Source organism: Thamnophis elegans, chromosome 3 (assembly GCF_009769535.1).
Source record: "Thamnophis elegans isolate rThaEle1 chromosome 3, rThaEle1.pri, whole genome shotgun sequence".
Taxonomy (NCBI): Eukaryota; Metazoa; Chordata; class Lepidosauria; order Squamata; family Colubridae; genus Thamnophis; species Thamnophis elegans.
Window position 1 is genome coordinate 52111413 of NC_045543.1, and position 18875 is coordinate 52130287.

General features: G+C 41.8%; 2 protein-coding genes across 2 annotated transcripts in view; both read right to left on the minus strand.

Annotated features, from left to right (window-relative positions):
* LOC116506158 (lipoprotein lipase-like) overlaps positions 1 to 1556 on the minus strand; it is a 40277-nt gene extending 38721 nt beyond the window's left edge. Inside the window, 1 exon segment of the mRNA XM_032213813.1 lies at positions 1496 to 1556. Within this exon segment, the coding sequence (XP_032069704.1) occupies positions 1496 to 1556 (61 nt within the window).
* A 9034-nt stretch (positions 1557 to 10590) lies between these two features.
* LPL (lipoprotein lipase) overlaps positions 10591 to 18875 on the minus strand; it is a 40168-nt gene continuing 31883 nt past the window's right edge. Inside the window, exon 10 of the mRNA XM_032213696.1 lies at positions 10591 to 12479. Within this exon, the coding sequence (XP_032069587.1) occupies position 12479 (1 nt within the window). The 3' untranslated portion in view covers positions 10591 to 12478. The remainder of the gene's footprint in view (positions 12480 to 18875) is intronic.

Below are 18875 nucleotides of genomic sequence, written 5' to 3' on the forward strand. Positions count from 1 at the left end.
CAGCAAATTGTCAAATAATATAGTTATTTATGCTATAGTTTTAAAGAATATTCCTAGTTAAACAAATATTATTCACTCTTACTTATGTCCCAAAGCAAGTAACAAAACAAATTTCCTTGAAAATAAGCCCTCCCTGGATAATAAGCCCAACTGGGCTTTTGAGCGCATATGCTAAATAAGCCCTCCCCTGAAAATAAGCCCTCTCCAAAAATATTGCAGCACAGCAACAGCCATGAGGTGACCTCCTGCAACTTAAAAGTAATAAGATCTCCCCGAAAATAAGGCCAAGCGCTTATTTTGGCGGTCAAAAGAAAATAAGACCCTGTCTTATTTTCAGTGAAACACGGTAGATAAGAGCTACATTTCACATCATTCAGACTACCAGGCTCAATCCCAAAATCCTCAGAAGGACAAGTGGGTGGAAATGTTTGTGCATCTTATAGAGTGAGTATTGTAGCGGGGGAGGGGGGTTGGTGCAGCGGCGGCATTCGCTGCCGCCGCCTGTCACTGCCACCACCACCAATGTTCCCTCTAATTTTTTTTCAGTGTGGGCGGAAAAGTATAGTGTTTGAGCGGCACATTTTCATGCCCTGAGCACCTGAATTTTTTTCACAGATGTCACCCAAGACAACAATGAAATCAGTGTTATATCAAATCAAACTAATAAAAATTTTAAAATTGTAAACGAATAAATTTAGAAATATTTGTTCAAAAGCAAACTCACCACAATTATCTTTTCAAACTCATTTTGGATTAAATAAAAAAGAGCTTTGAAATGAATATATAAATGGCACTTAATACTAGTAATATTAAAATAGTAAATGTTTGATATACTTCATTTTAATGAATTTCACTTGATATACTTCATTTTAATATATTATATGCAATTTGCTATTTTAAATGAGTAAAATGATTAAAATCCCCGTGCATAAAATCTCATTCACATCTAACAGTTTTCTTCCATCATTAATTTGATTTATTGCCTGTCTGTTCAACAATGTTTGCTGATTGTTTAAAAAATTGTGGCAATTTGTTCCTCTCTATACAGGTGGTTTCAGTAACCTACTACTACTGAGCTCTGGGAGACAATTCTGCATATAACTAATGATAGTAACTAGTGACCCAAAATATCCAACAAAATTGCACAGATAAACTGACAGATAGGAAGTGTAATTAGTTTAAAAGCAAAAATATTCTCAATGGCTTTGAAAATCCCAATGAGTTATCAAATATCACGTGATGTCACTTGACCGGTTGGAGACTAAAAGATAGCTGAGATTGCAGCCAGGAGAGGTAGAACAAGGAAGACTTTCTTTCAAAGAGAGAGATGCACGAGGAAACAGATCCTGCTTCCTGCATTTGGATTCTATGGCGTGCACGCTCTAGGTGGGAGTCTAGGATCGCTGCCGCGCCACCCTGGATTTGCCAATGTGAGCCTCAGGTGGGTAGCCTCAAGAGAAACAGTGGCAGTGAATCTCCAGCCTTCACTTTCTACCTCGTTGCGTCACTGCCGCCATTTCTCTCGAGCGTGGGTTGCTCTCTGCGGAGCAACCCATGCTCGGTTTAGTTGGCTTGTTTTTGGTTCGCGACCAGCCCCCACCCCCACCCCTTGTGGGCTTTTATGTGTTAATCGAGGCACGGATGCTGGAGAGGAAGAGATAGCCAGCTGCTTTCACCCAATGCGTTTATCTCAGAGGCTGAATTAATCATGTGGATCAGAAAGACACAGAACTTTCTTTCAGCGAGTTTCGGCCAATCACTCCCTCCCCCCACCCACCCAACGAGGCAAATTTAGCCCTCTTAAACTTGTGCAAAGGCAGCTGTGGGCAATGTTCTCTCTAAATAGTTGCTCCAGGAATCCCGAGCCACCTCAAGTCCTCAACCCAGTCACTTTGCTGCTCTGCTGCACCTCAAGACTCCTGTTTAGCTGGAGGGGGTTTCAATCGCGATTGTGCAGCCACTCTGCAGACTGCAGTCTGTGTTGTGCAAATTACACTGCGTGGCAGTTAGAAACTGCTGCGCGGTGTTTACTTTCCACATGCGCGCCCGCACACCCGCGCAACTTAGAGGGAACACTGACCACCACCACCTGTCACTGCTGCTGCCATTTCTCACTGCCAAGGAATGCTGGAGCTTTTGTTGCCAAACAGCTGATCGACGTTGCATGTGCCAGTATAGCGGGTTCTGCGTGCCATAGGCTCACCATCACAGCTCTAGTGTTTCCCACCGGCGGCAGCAGTTCAACTCAATTGACTGATGATGGGCACAACAGAACAGAGCCCTGACAAACCACATGCTGGGGCTGCAATAATGTGCTGAAGCTGACCAGGCTGTTTGCTGTTTGCTGCAAGGACACTAGCCAGATGAATACCGGATGGATGCTGGGAGGCAGAGGCAGATTTTTTTTCCTTATGGTCCGGTGCATCTTATAATACAAAAAATACAGTACTCTGTTTTACAAGGACTTGGGGGGGGCATTCCTAGGAGTGGGATGGAACCCATTAAAGGAGGATTTTATTGCTGAAGATGACCACAGATATAGTGGCATATGGAGCCATTCCAGGCATAGGGACAAAAAATATTGTCAACAACAAAAAAGCCAATAATTTATCACAGATTTCTGCTTGGAAAAAAAATAGTTTTACCAGATTCCAGAATGCCATTCCAGAAGAGGAAAGACTGTTCCTGAAGCTCCCACAGAAAATCACCATTGAATTCCCAATATGTGAAGTCCTTAGGAGATGCCATTTGGTTGGACAGGAAGAATATTCTGGGGGAAAGCAGTCTCTCCAAATGAATGGATTTGCAATGCATGAATCTAACCAATGTGAAGGGTAGCGAATGAGTGTTTCACAAAACCATCATCAGATGAAGAGTGAAAGTTTGAAAATAAACTACAAGGCACCTCCATCTCATGATGAAAATATCAACAGAAACAAAATGGGTGAATGTATTAGCTTGGACAAAGCGATACTGTCAGGACTGGAAGCCATATTTTGCATTGGGCCTTCAGTCCTGCCACATTTATTTCTGTGGGAAACTGGCAGGGGGAATTTTATAGAGTGGGGTAGATATAGTCAAAATAACATTCCTTTCTCAGAGAGTCAAGGACATCTTGCCCAGTACCTGGAGTGGAGCGACTGGGAGGCATCTCCAGTTGGGACGGTGCTTGATTGGAACATGTGATGGACATATGGGTGCTGGGCAGGGACTTGGATGGGGAAAACTTCGAAACTTTCAGATTTGGGTTTTCCCAGATGTTCCACTATAGCATCTCTAATGAAATGGAACTTTGAGGAAACTCAAGCCTCAAAGTCTTCTTTCATTGGGGGTAATATTTGGAACCCTGACAGATACATAATTTTATCAGGCAAATGTTGCAAGTTTGCATTTAATCAAAATATCTGATTGATTCCCAAATGATTAAAGGATACACCTGCGCATTCTCCTTAGCCCACCGCAAGTATAGGCTGCCCATCTGAATGCAGGAACAGAAAACTCCCACATTTTCCAAGCTTTGAATCAAGCCTGCTCTTTCTGATCTGATCTGTCTCAAGCTGTCCGAAATGGTCTTATGACCTTTATTCTGCCTATCTTAAACTATTCAAGATAGTCTGAAGACCTTTACTGCCAACTGGCTGCAATGGTTGGCATGCGGCCTTCCTCAATGGATAGTTACTGCCCTGGGCTGCCATTTTGTCCTCAGCTGCCAGAACCATCTGCTCTCTGCTAGTTGGCATTTGCCATTTTTTAATATAATATTGTGGTTGATCCAACAATTAGCCATTAAGTCAGTTAACTTTCCTTTGTTGGAAGAAATGTCCTTCTGGGTTCAGTTCCAAGTGGGAAAAAGACACTAGATTCATGGAAGTTGCTTGAAAATATGGTTTTAATGGTGGACAGGATCACATGCTGGCAAAGAAAAAAGGGAAGAGATACTGAGAGTGCCTGGGTTTTATGCCGTCTCTAGGCTTTTGAATTTGAGCATGTATTCTGATTGGTTGTCAGACTCCCATGGGTTCATGCAGGGGTAATTTTGTAGGTTGTGTTTTGAGTCCCATGCTTGGTTGAGCCTTGCTGGGTGATGTAATCTTCCCAGGTGCTATGTGGTGAATTCTGTCGCTAGATGGGTAGAGGACTAATCCTCTACCTTTGTTGGCTCTTGTATGAGGGCATTTGCTTATGAATAGACCTAGCTATCTCTTTATTTCTTAAGTGTGGACAACGGCTGTGGGCTATTGAGGAGGGTGGGGGCTATTAAGAGTGGGTCTGCTTCCTGCCTAAAAAACATGTTTCTCCATTTTTCACTCAGGGAAATATAATATTCTACCTTTTTAATATTTTCTAGAATATTTCATTTTTCTAGGAGAGGGGTGGGTGCTAACTTCCTACATCTTCACCCAAGAAGCTCATGCTCTATTCAATGCTTTCATCTCCCAGTTGATAACCTTTTGACTTCTGCTCAGGCAATTGAAGCAAACTCCTCTTCCTTTCCTACTCCCTATACACAATTCTGCAAAATGTCCCTTCCTCTCATCCAGCCCCTTTATTAAAAAAAAAATAGTTTAAGTTCCCATTATACTGTTTCTAGGAAATTGAATTGTCAGCAAGAACAGCCTCCTTGCTACAATATTTCCCCAGGCCTATAGGGAAACAGAAATGGAAAATGCTGCTCCCTGTTGCTTTATTACATCACCGCAAAACAGGGAAGACCTGTAACACTGGGGTGTCAAAAGAGATAATAAAGGAGGGATGTGTCCCAACAGCTGGGAAACATCTGCTGACACATAGGCACAGATGAGGGAGACAGGGAAATGACCAATGAGCCCCTGTACTGGCCCTAACTCGGCCCCTTTGCCAATTCATTACAATCCAGAGTCGAATCTTGGAAGTTGATTTACAAAAGGAGCAGAACAAAAACCAGACTTTTTGGGTTCCACTATGGAATTGCCCAAGTCTAAATAAATCCCCTTATAAAATTGAGATCTTCTTATCATCTCAACCTCCCTGGTGTGTCCAATCCACTCCACTTTAGGCTGGAAAAAGTTGGCTTTTTTATTTTTATTTAGTCTATCTTCTCTACAGTATTTGCCAAAGCTTACCTGAGCAGTCTAATGATTTTTAAATCCGTCCCTTCTTCCTTACTTCATGTCACTATATCTTAAAATATTCAAGATGCAACTCTCAGCACAATTCTCTTTTCCTTTTCTTTTTGAAAATACAGTGGGGAAATGGAAATGCTTTGAATCCTGATATTTTATGTTGCAGACATGATTTACTCATTGGTGTTTAGTCACCAAGGGGAACCATGAAAATTTGCATGTTATGCACAAAACAGTATCTGCTTTTAGAGACTTATGCAAGGAGGAATAGATGGCTGAATGCAGTGTTGTAACATCACAATGGAAATTCTGGCCTTTTCCTACAGGCATTGTGATGTTACATCTGTGAGCCAAAGAGGCACATGTGTCATAACACAATGTCTTTCTGACCAAAAGAGCTATTTTTCTGCAGACACCTCCGCCTGATTTTATAATTAGGCTATGAATACTGACATTTGCTCCTGATTTTTGATTTGCAGAAATGGCAAATTGGTAATAAATAGTATCACCTTCAGATTGTATCTACAAAGATGGCCTGCCATAGGAAAACATCCTTCTTTTTGGTTACCAAATGATCATATTACAAAGTAGGAGGGTAGCTGATGATGGTAATTACAATAGTCATCTGTAGGAAAGTTGTTTTTAGTTGTTTTCAGCTTAGCTGATGACATCTAGGTTTCATACATTTGAAGGAGTCATATACCTGGTAGTGTCAGCTTTTTGGAAAACTAGACTAGATAACAAATTATATCTTTGCTCTCTGAGCTTGCTGGTTTTCTTGCAGATGTCTCATTATCAAACTAGGTAACATAATCAGTGCCAGAAGAGAGTGGGGTTTTGTCTCATTTTATATTGCCCTTTCAGTGTTGATGGAGTAGATTTGGTGGTGCCTTGATTAAGCTGTTGTTTACCGTGAGCTTGTTTGTCTGAGTTGGGGGTTTCTTGAGTGTGGTATTATTTGCTCCTTTAGTGTTGCTCTAGTATTACCCTTGGTGTTAATCTCTACTCATGTTGGTGTTCATTGCTGATGAAAAGATATTTTTTTTGCTTTTTTCTTTTTAGCTTTTGATTGTTCCTGTATCATGATTTGACCTTTTTTGCTAAGATCCCTAAAAATTCTTTTGATTCAATTGTCTAGTTTCTGTATTGGTCTTTCACTAAAATGCACGTTTCTTTGTCATGTAGTAATTTTGGGATATATATATAGAATGATGATAATTTGGTTTTTCTTTGTTTTTGAAATCTGCTCTATCCTCTGTTTTGAGTTACTTTTGTTCTCATCTTCTTCTGGTCTGTGGTATGATAGTTTGTCTTATGCTTTCTTAGATCTCTGTTATGACATGCCCCCCCTCCCGCCTGTGAATAAACCAGAACACAAGCTTGGCTGTTTGCAACTATTTAATTAATGAGATAACAAATTCTTTGGCTGAGGGCCCAGACAACTCACATTCAATATAATAGCTTGGCAGCAACCCAGATAGCTCACATGAAGCAACACAGATAATCCAAACAAACAGACATGGCTAGAATACAGACAGATTTCTTCAATACTAGTTCAAACAGTTGTTCCCAGCAAATGTCCCCTCCCAACGCCTCACTTATAAACCCTCTTGGGAGGGGCCAATCCACCACACCTGTGCTTAATTATCTTCTATGAGACTGCCTACTGGGGTTGTGTCTTCTGTTTTTCAGCCCTTCTCAATGGAGCATCAGGGACAAACTGACTTTGATCTTCCCCACTGCTCCATGCCTCAGGCGCTTCCTGGTGGCCAACCAGCCTCTCTGGCCCCTGCTCTGAGTCTTAACCCTGTACAGGATTCTCCACATCTTCCATGGTAGACTCATATGGTTCCTCGCTATCCGAGTTTATCAGCAGCTCAACCGGATCCTGCTGGGCCACAACAGATCTCTGTGGGAGGGTCTGTGGTTTTAAATGCTCCTTCTAAGGCTGCAAAGGATTCTATTGATTAGCATAATCTGTGTAATAGTTAAGGCTTTTCTGTAGAATATTGTGTTCGGCAGTAGTGATTGACTGGACATGTTGACCATGACTATGTGCTTTGTTGTGGTGTTCTGTTCTGGTTACTCCTTGAGGTTTTCCATGCTATACTGATAATTAGTCTTAGGTATGCAACCATAGAAAGACTGAGAACCACCAACAAGGCTACTTCCCAGAGACAGGCCTGAAAAATGAAAACTAAACTACCTAAATTAAATCCCAGAGCCTGAATGGGTGGTCAACATGTTCAGAATTACATGACTACGTTAGAATTTCATGTATGCTCTTTGTATGGACTGTCAGTCCATACCACCTCACTTAATATAATTATACTTACAAAAACTAAGAGCCTTTCCTCACTGCTAAATTAAAGTACTATCCATGGATTCATGGGTCAACAGAAAACAATGCTGAGTTTATAGATTCCATCTCTGTTGTCTCTATTCTAAGTCACTGCCAAATGGAGCTGCCTTGCTTATTCATGTGCAGAATTGGATAAATAAATTGGTTGATTCTTCCAACTTTGCTGCCATCTCTTCTGCATCATCCCAGAGGGAAAGATATCTGACAATCAATGGCACTGTAGCAGAAATGGACTGGCTGCAGAATTTGGCTTTTTCCATGTTGCTTCCTACTGTACCCCATTCTTTTTATTTTTAACAGATCAGTTTCAAAGGAAGTTGAATCACAAGCAATGCTTTTATTTTAAAACTTCTATGTCAGGGGTGTCAAATTCAAGGCCTGGAGGCTGGATCCAGCCCTTGGAGTGCTTAGATCTGGCCCATGGGGCTGCCCTGGAAACAGCAAAGGACCGTCCTGCAGCACCTTTGTCAGTAAAAATGGAGCTTGGGAGGGAGCCTTCCCAAGCTCCATTTTCACTGGCAGAGGGTTGCAGGAGGCAGTGTCAGCTGGAGACAGAGCCCGGAAGCCAGTTTTCACTGGCAGAGTGCTCAGGTCACCACAGATGCCCCCAACATAAATGATGTCGAGCCATTTCCCCCCCCCCCCTCCAAGGTCAAACAGAACCCGGATGCGGCCCACAATGGAACCAACGCCTCTATTTATTTATACGGGTCAGAAAGGCAAGCTGCCAGATTCAATGTTCCATACAGGAGATAATTTGAAATAGAGGGAGAAGAGTTGGTCTCACCATTCTATTATGGCAGTTATGGTAGCAATTGGTAGCATCCAGAGTTAAAACATTTATAATGCTGCCAACCAAGCAGTCTTCTGCAACACTTCTCAAATTTTCTAGTTGTGGACCATTACATTTATCATTCGATTTAGAAAATGCAGAAAACACCCTATTTAGCAACCAACCCAAACCAACCCACTCCTTTTGTTTTCATATTAAATAGCATACTCACAATTCACCAAGGCCTCTTAAAATAAAATATCAAACCCCCAAATTAATCAGAAGCATCTATTTAATCACCTGAATCACTTTATATACTTCTATTCTTAACTTACTGGTCATTAATGTTCTTCAGTAGAGATCTCTCGATTACTAAGGAAGATGTGGATGGAAGATCTCCAGCTTAATGAAATCTCATTTGTAGATTCATTTTTATTTTTGCAAGACATTTCACTTAATGCAATACATGCAGATTCAGTGTCAAAAGCTGCCCTTGAAACTTATTCACTATAATCACTTTTGACTACACTTGCATGATCAAACAGATAGTTTCCAGCCATTGACATTTTCTCTTGAACTACTTGTCAGGGGTTATGGAGAGGTAGTGTCTAAGATAATGACAAGGCTTTCACAATCTCTTGGCCACCATGGGGATGCAGGGACGAGATAAAGAATGTGCTCTGGCCCCTGAAAATGGGATGGCTATGGCAGACCCCGGCAGATCACTAGCAGTCCATAGTCACAAACTTTGAGAATGGCTACTACTGAGGGTGTAAAAGAGCAACACCCAACTATCATGCTGTACTAAATATTATAGGAGCATGTTGTTGGGAGGAAATAATTTACATGCACTTAAGGCACAATCATTAGAACACAAAAAGGCTGTTACTTTGTACTTTAAAAGGTTGCTGAATTGCTTTTATGCAAATTCAAAGTATCATTATTACAACACTGCTGAGATCAGCTCTTCAAAATGTCAGCAACATAATAGCAAATTAGGCTGACTGGGGACCAGAGAAGTCTGACAACCTGGGCTTCAAATGGTCAGTATGCATCTCTGAGATTCATCAGAGATAGGGTCCGCAACTTGGGAGTCCTCCTGGACCCACAGCTGACCTTTGAACATCATTTGTCAGCTGTGACCAGGGGGGCATTTGCCCAGGTTCGCCTGGTGCACCAGTTGCGTCCCTACCTGAACCGGGAGGCTCTCATAACAGTCACTCGTGCCCTTGTGACCTCTAGGCTGGAATACTGCAATGTGCTCTACATGGGGCTGCCCTTGAAGAGTATTCGGCGACTTCAGCTGGTCCAGAATGCAGCCGTGCGAGCGATCGTGGGTGCACCTCATTTCACCCACGTAACACCTATCCTCCGCGAGCTGCACTGGCTGCCTGTTGATCTCCGAGTGCGCTTCAAGGTGCTAGTTGTCACCTACAAAGCCCTTCATGGTATTGGATCTGGGTACTTGAGACCGCCTACTGCCAATTACCTCCACTAGGCCAATAAGATCCCATAGATTAGGCCTCCTCCGAATTCCATCAGCCGGCCAATGTCGGCTGGCAACTACCCGGAGGAGAGCCTTCTCGGTGGCTGCTCCGACCCTCTGGAACGACCTCCCCGTGGAGATTCGTACCCTCACCACCCTCCAGACCTTCCGCGTAGCCCTTAAATCCTGGCTGTCCCGACAGGCCTGGGGCTAAAGATTCTAGCCCCACTCGAATAGTATGACTGTTGTGCTTTTAATGATGTATTGTCTTATGTTTGTAACTTGTTTGTCCTTCCCCTCCCCCCTGAATTGTGAGCCGCCCTGAGTCCCCTCAGGGAAAAGGGCGGCATACAAATAAAGTAATTACAATTACAATTACAATTACAATCCCACTACAGAATATACTGCAATTCTGTACAGCAATCCTAGTTTATTCGACATTCCCTACAGCTATAATTGGATGATGCCAGTTTGACAGAGAAACATTTCTCTAATATCCAGGATGATTCAAATCTGTCTCATTTTTCACCTGGGAATGAGATAAAAGGAACATGGCAAAAAAAAAGTTATTGCATTTGTTGCACTGTCAGATGCCAAAAAGATAAAGCTCAATATGTCTGTAGAGTTGGGATTTATGGAGATGGTAATTTCAAACAGATAACCATTGGTTTATTTATTTTTTTCTCCCCAACTACATGCTCTCTTCTGGTTCGGCAAATACAGCAAACCATTCCAAAATTTTACTAACAATGGCTTCTTTCTTTTAATGTTTGCAAATGTCGGTATATACAAAGTAGAGATGTCTTGAAAGAACAAATGATCATTGCAGCATATTTTTTCATGTAACATTCATTTTGAGAAACCAGTCTATAAATGAATATAGCTTTATTTCAGCAATATATACAAACTAACTTTTACATTATGTACACAAATATATTTTACAAATAATAAATAGAAACAATTAAAGTCAAGATATATCTTCTCATATATAAAACTCCTTTTGGTGATCAAGGGCTGTTGGCATTGTTTTTTTACTTTGCATTAAAAATCTTCAACTTGTTAAGAAATAGTCTTTTAAATCTCATTCCTGAGAAATTGGCTTCATCCAGAAGAAATGATGTACATCTTTAAAGGTATCCTTCAGCGTTTGCTTGTTTTTCCTGCCTGAATGAAAGACCGATGTGCAGGGTAACCATCACAATAAAAAAAAATCTTAAAAGAATTGTTTTTAATTTTTGCCACACATTTGTTAACTTTTTTCCTGTAGTAAGAGCTAATGTATTGAACAATCAGATGCTGAAGTGGAAGTATCTAAGCTCAGGCACATCTATGTTTTTATGTATCTTCACAGAAGTAAAAATTATCTTTTTTTTTTAGTGTACAACTTACTAAACCACTGTGAATATAATTGGTTCTAACTTTGAAAGTCTGCAATTTTGATTAAAAAAATAAAAGTGATGAATTATTTTGACCATGCCAATAAATATCTGCATCAAATACCTCTTTCTGTGTGTCCTTACTTCCTGATTCAACAAAATATATATATTTATGTATTCTCCCAAAGTGAAAGTCTAATACTACATCTTCATATGCTAACATTACCTCAAGAAAAAAAATATTATTTTCCATGTTAGAAACAGTCAAAAAAGGGGGATTATTATTTGTTTGGGATATGGATTTGTGAAAATCATAGGTTTTTGTTGCCATTACTGTCCACAATCAATACAGAAATTTTGTGTCTGGTAACAATATTGTTATAAGCAGCAATAGTCCTACAATGTTTATAATACTGATGCTTCTTTTTTTAGGGATAGTCATTTGATAAAGATAAGTATGTTTACTATAAATGCATTGGATTCCTTTTTAAAGGAAAAGCATGAGACACAACTTTAGGTATTTTCTCCTGTGGTGCATTTATTGTCATATAAGGAGAATATGGATGGCTAAGTGTTTCCTAAATTTAATTATTTACCTACTGTGAAACAGCTTTCTCTGAGATTTTTCTGACCTACAAAACATCATTATTCATATATATTGTGGCTTGTAAGCATTTATTGAATAGAAAGTCTAAATATTGTTCTTAATTGCTTATAAAAGTAATTTATAGCCAGCCAAAGCTCCAAAACTGCACATATCAGCTAAATGGACATTGCACAGCAAAACACCCAACTTTTTTATTAAGCAGAACTTAATAAAAAAACAACCAAACACCTTAACCCAAATGCATGTAAAAATAAGCAATTCTTCAATAAATAGGTTTTTTTTTTTAACACAAGTGCATTCTAAAACAAGAGAGTTGGTATAAGAATTATTGACCTTTGTTCTGAATAATACAAAAATCACCATCTGTGAGAGATTTCTTCTTAATTATAAAAATAAAGTTGGCTTATGTAGTTTTTGGTATATGCTGATCCAGATAAGGAGATCTACCCAGTAGAAGTGGGTTTTACATGCATGCTGCTCATTGAATAAGGAATCAAGTTTGCATTCAGATGTTGATCTGGATGAAGATACTGTCCATCTGCACTTCCGTGTTTCCAGTCGGATGTGAATTTGAATGTATATTGCTAGTCACATTCATGCAAAACCAAATCAAGATTTCAGTCTGGGTAAATAATTCCTAGGGCAGTGTCAGCTGACAGTTTTATAGAAGGCAGATAATTATGTCAGTACAATCATTCCTGTTTGGTCAGTACTCTGTGGAATTTCCTTCCCAAAGTAGAATGTCTTCACTCATTCATTATCTTGGCCTGGTCTCTAAAAAGAAAAATATTTTTTAAAATCTCAGCGGTTAACATTATTTTCTAAATTAACTGTGTTGGTGACTTCAGACATCTATTTCAGTAATCTGATGAGGTAGCAACAGGTAATGTCTTTAATTTGAGCTATTGGCCCAGATGTCGGGAAGTGTAATTCTATCAGTATTCAACTTCCTAACTAAACTACGTTTCCCAGTTTTCTTCTGAAAAAAAAAAACTCTGAACTTCTGTGTATAGGATGCAATTTAATGGATCATCCATAAGTTCCATTCCAAGGAACATAAACCACCTTTCCTTGAGCAAGATGTGAGATTAAAGATTTCTAATGCATTTTACATCTACAAACCCTGAGAGAGTTCAACAAGTAAGCAAAGCAAAGCATATAGGAACAGTGAAATCAATTCCTAACTGCTCTGAGATATGAAGTGTAATGAATACTAATACAGAGAGGCTTTCTACCAAGATTTTATAGATCCTTTCCACAAATCTAATGGCTATATAGGCACAATATACAAAAACAGAAGATTAGCAGAACAGAATTTTATACTCCAAAATACAGTATGCATTCTCAAATAAATATGGTTATCAGATGTGAGATGCAACTATCCAGTTGAGCCACTAGATGGCAGCAAAAAGATGCAGAAAACTTCCAACTCTTTGCTGTGATCTAGAGGTCATTTGGATTTTTGCTACCCAAATCTGATAGCTATAAAGCACTTGTGGGGATAAATATTAATAACACGACTGATTGATGATGATGATGATGATGATGATGATGATGACGACGACGACGACAACAACAACAACAACAACAATTCAGTAGCACAAATGATCCATTGGAATTTGTGCAAAAATTATAATATTAAAACAGCAACCAACTGGTGGGAACATCAACCTGAAAAAGTCATCGAAAATCAGATGGTCAAGATCTTGTGGGATTTCCATATACAAACGGACAAAATACTGGCACATAATACACCAGTCATCACACTGGTTGAGAAAAATAAGGTCACAATCATAGACATCGCAATACCAGGTGATAGCAGGGTTGCCGAGAAGGAACATGAAAAAATCGCAAAATACCAGGACTTAAAAATCGAAATTCAACGACTATGGCACAAACCAGCAGTGGTAATTCCATTGGTAATTGGCACACTGGGTGCTATTCCAAAAGCACTGGAATTACATTTAAAACAGTTAAAAATTGACAAAATCACCATCAGTCAAATGCAAAAAGCCGCACTGCTTGGATCTGCACGCATATTAAGAAAATATGTTACGACGTCCTAGGACCCTGGGTGGGGCCCAACTAGTAACCAATGCCAAATCTGGCAAAACAACTGGCCGCTGTGATACAATTGTATAATAACAACAATAACAATAACAACAATAACAATAACAACAACCCCTCCAAGGAGCTTTACCTTGTCGTGGTGGAAGAGCTTTACCTTGTCGTGGTGGAGGGGCTTGCACAGTCTAATGATCCTAAGGGCTATGCAGAACAGGTGCAACATATCAGACAAGTCTCAGGTGAAGGGCCAGACAAAATTTGCTCCACAACCCATTCAAATATGGTGAATACAAAAAAAAAATGAAATTTATGCTGGCCCGGATTAACAAGGGTTCCGTTGGATGCTATGGCTCCTGGGCATTCTGCGCAAAATGAGCTACATGGCTCAACTCCCTCTGCTAGGCAACCAGGGCATGGAGCTGACAATCTACTGGAAGAAAAAGTGAAAAACCGAAAAATCTGGACTAGGGAAGAAAACATCTCTATTATGAAAGCTTACTATCAGTCTGAGCCATCAAAATATGGATTTCAAAAATGAATGTATCAGATTTGGAAAGTGAACCACATGGATTGTGATATCAGTGAACAAAGGCTAATGGACCAATGATGTGTAATTCTAAGCCACAAATTTTTCACTACAGCAGAATTAATAGAAATAGAAGAGAAAGCAACTAATGGTCTGAATATACCAACAAAGAAGAGTAACATCAAAAATGATTTGCAGACTCAAAAGCAAACTGAGGAAGAAAGGGAGGAAGAGAATGCTGAAATGGATGAAGATAAAGAACAAGGAAACACTAAAGAACAAACACCAACAGATATTGCTCAATTAGCTGAGAAAATAAAGCATCAAATGGAAAATGCCGAAAGAACACGTTTGCCAAAGCTGAACCAAGTGAACCGGAAAGAATTGAGAAAGGTACTAAAAAAAGTCAATGAGGCTGTGCAAACTATTCAAACCACTACATTAGCTGAAACAAACCAGCTGATGTATGCAGCAGCCTTCATAACCACCGAAGAATTGGGTTTGAAAATACAAAAGAACCAAAGAGGCAAGAAGTGGAAGCCTAAGTGGAAAATTCAGTTGGAATTGAAGATCAAAAAATTTCGTGGAGACTTGAGCAACTTGAAGAACCTAAGGGAAGGTCAGCTAAAGAACAAGCAGGTCAAAAGCAGCCTGGAAGTAAGATACGATTTGGAGAATAAGGAGATTGCGGTAGTAATTGAAGAGCTGAAGCAGAGGGTTGTTGCCATGACAGCCGAGAGCCCAGGGAAGGGGTGGCGGTGTGGCTATTGTAGTCCGGGAGTCTTTAGCACCTCGTAGGATCCCTGCTCCGGAGCTTGTCGGGTGTGAGACCCTACTGGTGAAACTGGACCTCAAGGGTCAAGTGGGTCTGCTGCTAATGTACCTGCCTCTCAACTGCGTTGCAGCAGCCCTCCCCTCGCTCTTCGAGTCAGTAGCCGAGCTGGCAGTTGAGTTCCCTAGGCTTATGGTCCTGGGGGACTTCAATTTGCCTTCGCTCGGTGAACGCTCTGATGGAGCGCAGGAGTTCATGGCTTCCATGACAGCCATGGGCTTGACCCAGGTAATTCGAGGCCCAACTCACTCAGCGGGTCACACACTCGACCTCGTATTTCTCTCGGAGCAGTGGAGTTATGATCTTGGTCTGAGGGGTAATGAGATCATACCCCTGTCGTGGTCAGATCCCACATAGCCACCTTGGTTGCGTCCGCTGAGTCCCGCCCAGCCGCTCTGTTTAGGATAACCCGCTCCCTCCTAAATAGGAGGGAGACGGGGACCCCTTACAGGGTAGGGCTGAGGAGTATGTTCAGTTCTTGGCGGACAAAGTTGCTCGGTTTCGGTCGGACCTGGACTCCACTCCCGCAGATCCAGCCGAGACACAAGGGAATGACTTGGCAGACCATCTCTGGGTTGACTTTCAGGATGTTACCTCCGGGGATATGGACAAGGCTATGCGAGCTGTGAGTGCCTCCACCTGTATACTGGACCCGTGTCCCTCCTGGCTGGTTGCCAACAGCAGTGAGGTGACACGCGGCTGGATCCAGGCGGTTGTTACCGCCTCTCTTCGGGAGGGGCACTTCCCCACCGCGCTCAAGGCGGCGGTGGTGAGACCCCTCCTGAGGAAACCATCCTTGGATCCAGCCATTCTTAATAACTACCGTCCAGTCTCCAACCTCCCCTTCGTGGGGAAGGTTGTTGAGAAGGTGGTGGCCTTCCAGCTCCAGCGTACCTTGGAGGAAGCTAACTATCTTGACCCCTTCCAGTCCGGCTTCAGGCCCGGTTACAGCACAGAAACCGCTTTGGTCGCATTGACCGATGATCTCTGGAGAGCCAGAGATGGAGGCCACGCGTCCATCCTGGTTCTCCTTGACCTCTCAGCGGCTTTCGATACCATCGACCATGGTATCCTTCTGCGACGACTGCGGGAGGTGGGGGTGGGCGGCACTGTTCTGCAGTGGTTCTCCTCCTACCTCTCGGACAGGTCGCAGTCGGTGTCGGTGGGGGGGCAGAGATCGTCCCCGAGGCCCCTAACTTATGGGGTGCCGCAGGGTTCGGTCTTATCCCCCCTGCTGTTTAACATATACATGAAACCGCTGGGCGAGATCATTCGGAGGCACGGGATAAAATACCATCAATATGCGGACGATACACAGTTGTATCTGTCCGCCCCGTGCCAACTCAATGAAGCGGTAGACGTGATGAACCGGGGTCTTGAGGCTGTTAAAGACTGGATGAGAGCTAACAAACTGGTACTCAACCCGGACAAGACCGAGTGGCTGTTGTGTTTTCCTCCCAACAATTTGGCCGACGTTCCATCACTCAGGCTGGGTGGTCAAAATTTATACCCCTCAGACAGGGTCCGCAACTTGGGAGTCCTCCTGGACCCACAGCTGAGCTTCGACCATCACTTATCAGCTGTGACCAGGGGGGCATTCGCCCAGGTTCGCCTGGTGCGCCAGTTGCGGCCCTACCTGAATCGGGAGGCCCTCACAACAGTCACTCGAGCCCTTGTGATCTCTAGGCTGGAATACTGCAATGTGCTCTACATGGGGCTGCCCTTGAAGAGCATCCGGCGACTTCAGCTAGTCCAAAATGCAGCCGCGCGAGTGATTGTGGGCGCACCACGGTTCGCCCACATAACACCGATCCTCTGTGAGCTGCGCTGGCTACCTGTTGATCTCCGGGTGCACTTCAAGGTCCTACTTACCATTCATAAAGCGCTCCATGGTAGTGGATCTGGCTATTTGAGAGACCGCCTTCTGCCGTCCCATCAGATCGCATAGAGTAGGCCTCCTCCGAATTCCATCTGCCAGTCAGTGCCGACTGGCGACTACGCGGAGGAGAGCCTTCTCAGTTGCAGCTCCGACGCTATGGAACAATCTCCCCATGGAGATCCGCACCCTCACCACCGTCCAGGCCTTCCGTACAGCCCTCAAGATCTGGCTATCTCGTCAGGCCTGGGGATAAGACTTTACTCTCGCCCCTCCCAAATGTTGAATGAATGTTGGGTTTTTACTGCTAATTATTTTCAATCACATTTTCTTTTTGTGTTTTGTCCTGCACTCCCCACCCCCTATTATTGTAAGCCGCCCTGAGTCCCCTCAGGGAAAAGGGCGGCCTATAAATGCTTAATAAAATGAAAAAAATGAAAAATGCTGAAAAGATTAAAAGGTATGAAAACCGAGTAATTCAGTTCAAGGAAAACTCATAGTTCAGATCAAATCAGCACCAGTTTTATAAGAGCTTAGAAAGTGGAGATGGAGTAACAACAAATGAAAAGCCGGATAAAGAGAAAGCTCTGGAATTCTGGAAGAATTTGTGGGAAAACAAGAACCACAACAGAAATGCAAAATGGATCAAACAGATTGAGGATTCTATTAAAGTGCATAAAATGGAAGATGTGAAAATAACAAAAGAAATGGTGCAAAGACAGTCAAGAAAAGTGAAGAACTGGAGTGCACCAGATGAGTTACATGGCTTCTGGGTAAAGGCACTTACAAGTGTGCACAAAAGATTGGCAGCCCAAATGAACCAGATCTTAAAAACACCTGAAAATGATGAATGGATGACAACTGGAAGGACATTTTTGATCCAAAAAGATAAAGAAAAAGGAAAGGATCCTGGAAACTATAGGCCAATCACCTGTTTGCCAACAACATACAAGCTCCTTACTGGTATCATTGCAAACCAAATTTATGGATACTTGGAAAGAAATAACTTGCTTCCTGTAGAACAGAAAGGATGCTGCAAAAATTCAAGAAGAACAAAGGACCAACTGCTGATTGACAAGCTAATCCTAAAGAATTCAAAGAAAAGACGAACCAACCTGTTCATGGCTTGGATAGACTATAAGAAAGCATTTGATTCAGTTCCCCATAGCTGGATCAAGGAATGCCTGAAAATCTTTGGCATCAGCAGCAATATACAAAAATTCATGGAAACTTCAATGAACCTCTGGAAAATGAAGCTTATAGCTAATGAAGAACTGGGTGAAGTTGAAATTAAATGAGGCATTTTCCAGGGCGATTCCCTTTCACCCCTACTTTTTATACTCTCAATGCTACCACTGACAATCACTTTGAAGATGAAGAACTATGGATACAAAGTTGCAAAGAAAGAGCTGAAAATTTCACACTTCATGTACATGGATGATTTGAAGCTGCTTGGTAAAACAAAAGCTGAACTGAATTTATTAATTGAAAGCACAAAAGAATTTAGCCAAGACATTGGGATGCAGTTTGGAATTGACAAATGTGCAACAATGGCAACCAAAGCAGGCAAGGTCATAGAAGATGATGGAATAGAACTTGAGAATGAAGAAATGATAAAGGCAGTAAAACCAGAAGAAGGCTACAAGTACTTGGGGATTTTAAAGGCTTCTGACTTAATGGATAATTTCAAGGAATTAACTGCAGCCAAGTACATTCTACGAATTCACAAGATATTAAAGTCCAAATTGAATGGAGGAAACATCATAAAAGACATAAATACCTGGGCTACACCTGTGATTTGATACTTTGCAGGAATAAGTGACTGGACCCAGATGGAGTTGGACAATTTGGACAGAAAAACAAGGAAGC